General features: G+C 42.6%; 1 protein-coding gene across 1 annotated transcript; it reads right to left on the bottom strand.

Moving 5' to 3' along the window:
- Window positions 1-451: 451 nt before the first annotated feature.
- Window positions 452-4,682, bottom strand: TOMM6 (translocase of outer mitochondrial membrane 6). Its single transcript, XM_035121768.2, has 3 exons — window positions 4,471-4,682; window positions 3,020-3,124; window positions 452-811 (listed from the first exon to the last, which is right to left on the bottom strand). Exons 1-2 carry the CDS (start codon window positions 4,590-4,592, stop codon window positions 3,028-3,030), a joined length of 219 nt encoding a protein of 72 aa, XP_034977659.1. The 5' UTR covers window positions 4,593-4,682; the 3' UTR covers window positions 452-811; window positions 3,020-3,027.
- Window positions 4,683-5,667: the final 985 nt, after the last annotated feature.

Raw genomic sequence — 5,667 nt, 5'->3', positions numbered from 1 at the left:
CTTTAAATAGACACACTGTAATGATGATGATGACGTTCTTCTACAAGACCAACAGCGTTCCAACCCGTATGATTAAAAACAAAAACAAATTAACATGTGGTTTCCCGTTAACCTCAGAGGAATTATAGAGCAGTCCAAGACACCAAAATGCTATGCAACACCAAACAGTTCCTTTTCCACATACAATATACCATCATAATTCACAATACAGTACCACACAACTCTATATGCTGGCTGAAAATAGTTCATAAGTAAAGGGTCGCCTAGGCCTTTTAAAAATGTATTTTCCCTTTGAATAGTTAACATGTCCTACTTAAAAACACAGGACTGGGGCTTGTTACTTCTTTAAGTGTGAAATATGAACCATGTTTTTATGATTTTTGTAAATCTTTACTCTTTTTACCTTGTTTTTGTAAGCTGAAATTTCCTATTAAAATGAAAAAGTCCAATGCATTGGCATGTCTTTATTTCACACTTCAGAATCTGTTAAACTCTTGGTACAGAAGTTGATTCCATTTGCAAAAGAACTTACATTTTCTGACAAAAATAGAACAGAAGGTACGACATTAATTGGACTCAATAGTGCTCCCAAGCAAGCGAAGTGAACATGATAAAAAGAAATGTACAGGTAAATTGTTGCCTCGGTGTTTTCTCTAGTCCTTCACTCACAATGCTGATGCCTCCAATTGCTTCAATAAGAAGCTGCATTGCAGATAACATCCCATGTAAATCAACGCAGTGATGAATCAATTCATTTGGTCATAAAGCAAGAGAGAAACTCAGACTTCATGCAGATCTACTTCATTCACATCTGTAAGGAAAAGTTGGAGGTCTAAGATGATAGGCTACTGCACAAGTGAACAACATACAGCTTTTCCAATAAGTGGACAAGGCCCCATAAGCTATTAATACCTTGTGCAACACAGTTGTCATTTCAAACTAGCTTTGTGGCAGAAGGAAAATAAATCTGAAGAGTGATACCTGTTCTAAAGCATACTGAAAATAAGACTATCAAATCAAGGGACTTGCGGTAAAGTTCATTTATTTCAGTAGGTCTATTCTCACTGTGATTATCACCCTCTGTATCCAAAGGCAACATAAACACCCAAATTTGCTTTAACAATTCCATATCTAATCACAACATGCTGTTTGAACTGGAACTGTATAGGTAAAAAAATGAAAACTCTGCACTTGGTCTTCCAAGAAATCAAACCTTGCTCAATTCCACTTGTTTTAAATAAAGATGCAGCATAGTTTGGTGTAAAAGGGACCCCTGACCATTAGGTCCAGTCGTGACCGACTCTGGGGTTGCGCGCTCATCTCGCATTATTGGCCGAGGGAGCCGGCGTATAGCTTCCAGGTCATGTGGCCAGCATGACAAAGCCGCTTCTGGCAAACCAGAGCAGCACACGGAAATGCCGTTTACCTTCCCGCTGCAGCGGTTCCTATTTATCTACTTGCATTTTGATGTGCTTTCGAACTGCTAGGTTGGCAGGAATAGTTTGGTGTACATTGCAATAATAAAGTTGATACAGAAGTTATTCAAATACTAACAATAATTTACAAACACAAAATCTCATAAAATATTTAATATATTTCCCTCCAGACAAACGAAACATAAAATAAAACAAAGCTTAGAGAACTATAAACAGTCTTTTCATAGCTCAACCTGAACTATAAACAGTCTTTTCATAGCTCAACCTAAGGTGCAACAAGTTTTCAGAATACATAGTTTGGGGACTGCCAGTGTAATTTATGTAACAGAAGTCAAGATATTCAACAATTTCAGCCATCCAGCGCTTGGCTACAAAATTATCTGATAGACATTTCTTTCAATTTATTCTCCTTGCTTGAAAATGACAGGCTATAAAGGTAACTAAAAATATTGTGCTTTGAATTGTTTAAGGCAAATTACACAGGGAACCCCGTGTCATATTAACTCTATCGAAATACAAACATTTGTGGAAATGTCCATGAAGTTCAGAATGCTTAAAGTAATAGCAATCACAAGTTTCAAGACTATGAAAGTTCTAGATCAGGCATAGGCAAACTCTGGCCCTCCAGATGTTTGGGACTACAACTCCCATCATTCCTGATCACTGGTCCTGTTAGCTAGGGATGGTGGGAATTGTAGTCCTAAACATCTAGAGGGCCTGAATTTGCCTATGCCTGATTCTGCTGATCATTGGGCCTAAGAGAGCAATCAGGCACTCTGCAGCAGTTCCTGCCACCTTTTTAAATATCACCCCAGAGTGCTGCAAGAGTGCTCAGCTCTTGCTCTCTTGCACTCAGTCCGCACAATCCCATCTGAGCACAGGAGAGGGGACTGACTTAAGAGGAGGAGAAACCCCTGTAAAGAGCGCTCAGCCACCCCACCCCCCAATCATGCTCAGATGGGATCACAGGGAGTGCAAGTGATTTTGGTGTTGGGGGGGGGACCCACCTGACAATCATGTGGCATGGATTGCCCTGTCCACCTGTCAAAGCTGGTCCATAGGGTGGAGCCAGATAAAGATCTTGCCCCCAGAGCCAAAAAGGCTCCTCAACCCTGTTCTAGAACAGGAATATGATTTTTGGATAAAGAAGTTTTTCATGACAGTTTCCTGTAGCTCTTCCATTTCTGGTGTTTTTCAACTTTCAGTAGCAAGTTCTCAGTCCAACTTTAGTTTAGGACAGGCATTGGTAAACTCGGCCTTCCAGATGTTTATGGCCTACAACTCCCATGATCCCTAGCTAGCAGGAACAGTGGTCAGGGATGATGGGAATTGTGGTCCCGAACCATCTGAAAGGGTGACCCTCAGCCTAAGTTTTAATTCTGTCAAAAAGATACAGGCAAGTTCAATGGAATGGGTGCTATCAAAGGATCTGCCCATGGCATTCATGTTTGGGAAATGAGACTTACACAGAAAAGCAGGGTCCTATTTATTCAACCCTTCACTTAACTATTGATCTGATTCTGATGAGACAAATTAAGAGGATAGATACAATCTGCACTATTTCCACAATCCTGGCTACTCACCGTTTCTGCTATGCAGGAGGCTGTGGTGCCATCAAATCGATGTCTGTTAAGTTTCTAGCTACCCAAACTCCCATTGCAAAGAGACCCAGGTTAACTATGAGGTTCCTGAAACAAATACAAAGTAGGGTTAAGAGTCTGAAAAGTGGTAGCTAATATCACATTTATGCACAATTCTGCTGGATTTCTTGCCTAGAGACACCAATACCAGATATGAATACATGACATTCTTACTGCAATCATTCCACTGAACTCAGTGGGACTGACATCTGACAAGACATCCACAGAAGTGCACTACCAGTATATATACCGTAGCAGCATGTTACTAACAGAACATTCTATTCAAAACTACCTGCCGTAACCAAAGTGCAGTAGAAGTGCTTACTCACTACACAAGTTCCTCTGGAGGTGAGGCTGCATTTAACTAGTGTAATGACCCCTGTGTTTTCCTCCCTCATGGCTTGGATTTATGGACTACTTGAAATGAGGCTGCATTTTAAATTTTAATACTGTATTTTAATCTGTATTTTAATTAATTGTTTTTATGTTTTATTGTAATTCTGTTGGTGTAAGCCGTCCTGAGCCCGGTTTTTGACTGGGGAGGGCGGGGTATAAATAAAAATTTATTATTATTATCATTATTATTATTAATGCAGAACCCAGGGTTCAGTTTTCCTGTGGGCACTACATGCTAATATTCCTCAAGCTAGATTGCTTCAATCTATGATCAGAATGGATGCAAAACTCGCAGAGCCAGAGGACATTAAAAAGTGCTGTCTGAGAAAAATTGCAAATGCAATTCCGACACTAATGGAAAAATGAAGATAGGCAGAAGGGCAAGGGATCCTGGGAGTAGATTTAGTATGGGCAGAACAACCTAAGGAGATGTTTTGGCTTTTTGTTTAATGCTGGTTTGTTCTTTAGTTCCTGTTTATCAGGGGAAGCCTTTTCAACACTGAAAATGCTATGTTTTTTGAGGATGGGAAGGGGGGGATGTTAGATAGGGGGGATGTATTCCACTTTATTTTGAAAAAAAATAAAAAAATAAAAAAATGTTTTTTAGAAAAATTAAAAGAAACGAAGCTGTGAAAGAACAGAAAACGAAATGTGTTAATGCCAGTCGGAACCCTTCAGACACACCTAATCAGTCGGTTTTTCTTTTTTACTTGGCCAGCTACAGGACCCCTCACGAGGCCCTTTTAAAACCGTGAACGTCAAACCGCGTATTTACTTTGGAATTTACTAGTTACAGGTAGGTAGCCGTGTTGGTCTAACGTAGTCGACCAACTGTACAGTACATCCTTACAGTACGCGAGGCCCCCCATGCTTCACAGTGGGACAAGCGAGACACCGCACAGCCCAGGGCGGCTCTCCCTCCTTCGGCTGCCTCCTCCCTCCCCATCCCACCGCCCTGGGAGGAGACCGAACCTCCTTCGTATCAATACTCCTCCCACCTGCGAAAGTCACTGCGGTCTGTGGCGAAGCGGTAGGCGCCCCGGATCCAGCCCCGCAGCCCCTCGGGCGTCACCGCGCTGGAGCTGCCTCCTCCGCCCGCTGCTTGCCCACCCGGCGCCATCGTCGCTGCTTCGGAACCTCCTCAGCGACGCACGAGGGCTCTTCTCCAGCCCAGGAACATTGCCCTTGACTGGCGCTGACGTAATACATCACTTCCTGTTCGACGCCTTGCGACTCTAGTCATAGAGGACTGCGTCTCCCTATGCAGGAAGTCATAGCCAATAATTATGGGACTTGTAGTCCGGAAACGTCTCGAGAGGAACAGCGTAGGGAAGGCGGCTTTGCTGCAACTGAACTGCTGAGAGAAGCGCCAGACTCCGGAAACCGAGAAGACAAGCTCAGTGAATTATCAAATTAACGGGCAGCTCTGTGTCAGTCTGTCGTAGCAAAAGCAAGAAGTGGCTTGTGTCGGCACCCTTCATAAGGTCCCTTAGACTGCAGCCCACTTCCGCGTTCTGATGAAGCGGAGCGTGTTACAACGAAATCTCTTGGGAATCATAGAATCGTAGAGTTGGGACCCCTAGGGTCATCTAGTCCAACCCCATGTAACGCAGGAATCGCAACATTGCAGTGCCCAATCCAATTTGAAACCATACCAGTCCCTACTTAGCTTTGCAAATGTGCTAGCAGTTTTATTACTGCGCTAGCACCAGGAGGGCATTATAAAGTTGTTTGCCTTTATTCGACAAACTAAGACAACCATGGCAGAAACCAAATTAGTGAGCATGGATAAGCAGGCAATCCCCTGCATTGAAATTCTGTTATAAGGTAGACACAGGATTGGTATGGGTTTTGAGTCTCCCTACGAAGGGCCATGAACACTGTCAATACCTTTATTTTAAGACACACGTAATTGATATGAAAATAGTTGCATAGTATTTAGGATTCAAATACACAGCACATTGTATAGAGGGGCTTGAAGTGTGACAAAGCAAGGGGCCATAAGCACGTAGCTTGCAAACTGTTATCAAATGCCTACCCTATACCCTACACACCCAGTAAAGGAAGGAGGGGAATACAAGCTGGGCTCACAGGACCAGATAAGAAGGGAGAAGGGAGTATGGCAGTTTGGAATACATGTGTTTTTTGTAGTTAAGTTTTGTTTTTGAGGAAATCAGGTGTTGCCTGTTTGTGAC

Source organism: Zootoca vivipara, chromosome 7 (genome assembly GCF_963506605.1).
Source record: "Zootoca vivipara chromosome 7, rZooViv1.1, whole genome shotgun sequence".
Lineage (NCBI taxonomy): Eukaryota > Metazoa > Chordata > Lepidosauria > Squamata > Lacertidae > Zootoca > Zootoca vivipara.
The sequence above is the reverse complement of the archived record's forward strand: the minus strand, read 5'-3'. Positions and strand labels throughout refer to the sequence as shown.

What these genes read in the sequence shown, in the direction of transcription:
- TOMM6 (XM_035121768.2), bottom strand. Translation starts at nt 4,592, where the DNA reads ATGGCGCCGGGTGGGCAAGCAGCGGGCGGAGGAGGCAGCTCCAGCGCG. An exon ending in GACCGCAGTGACTTTCGCAG is followed by an intron (nt 3,125 to 4,470) that starts GTGGGAGGAGTA and finishes TATTTGTTTCAG; the next exon opens with GAACCTCATAGTTAACCTGG.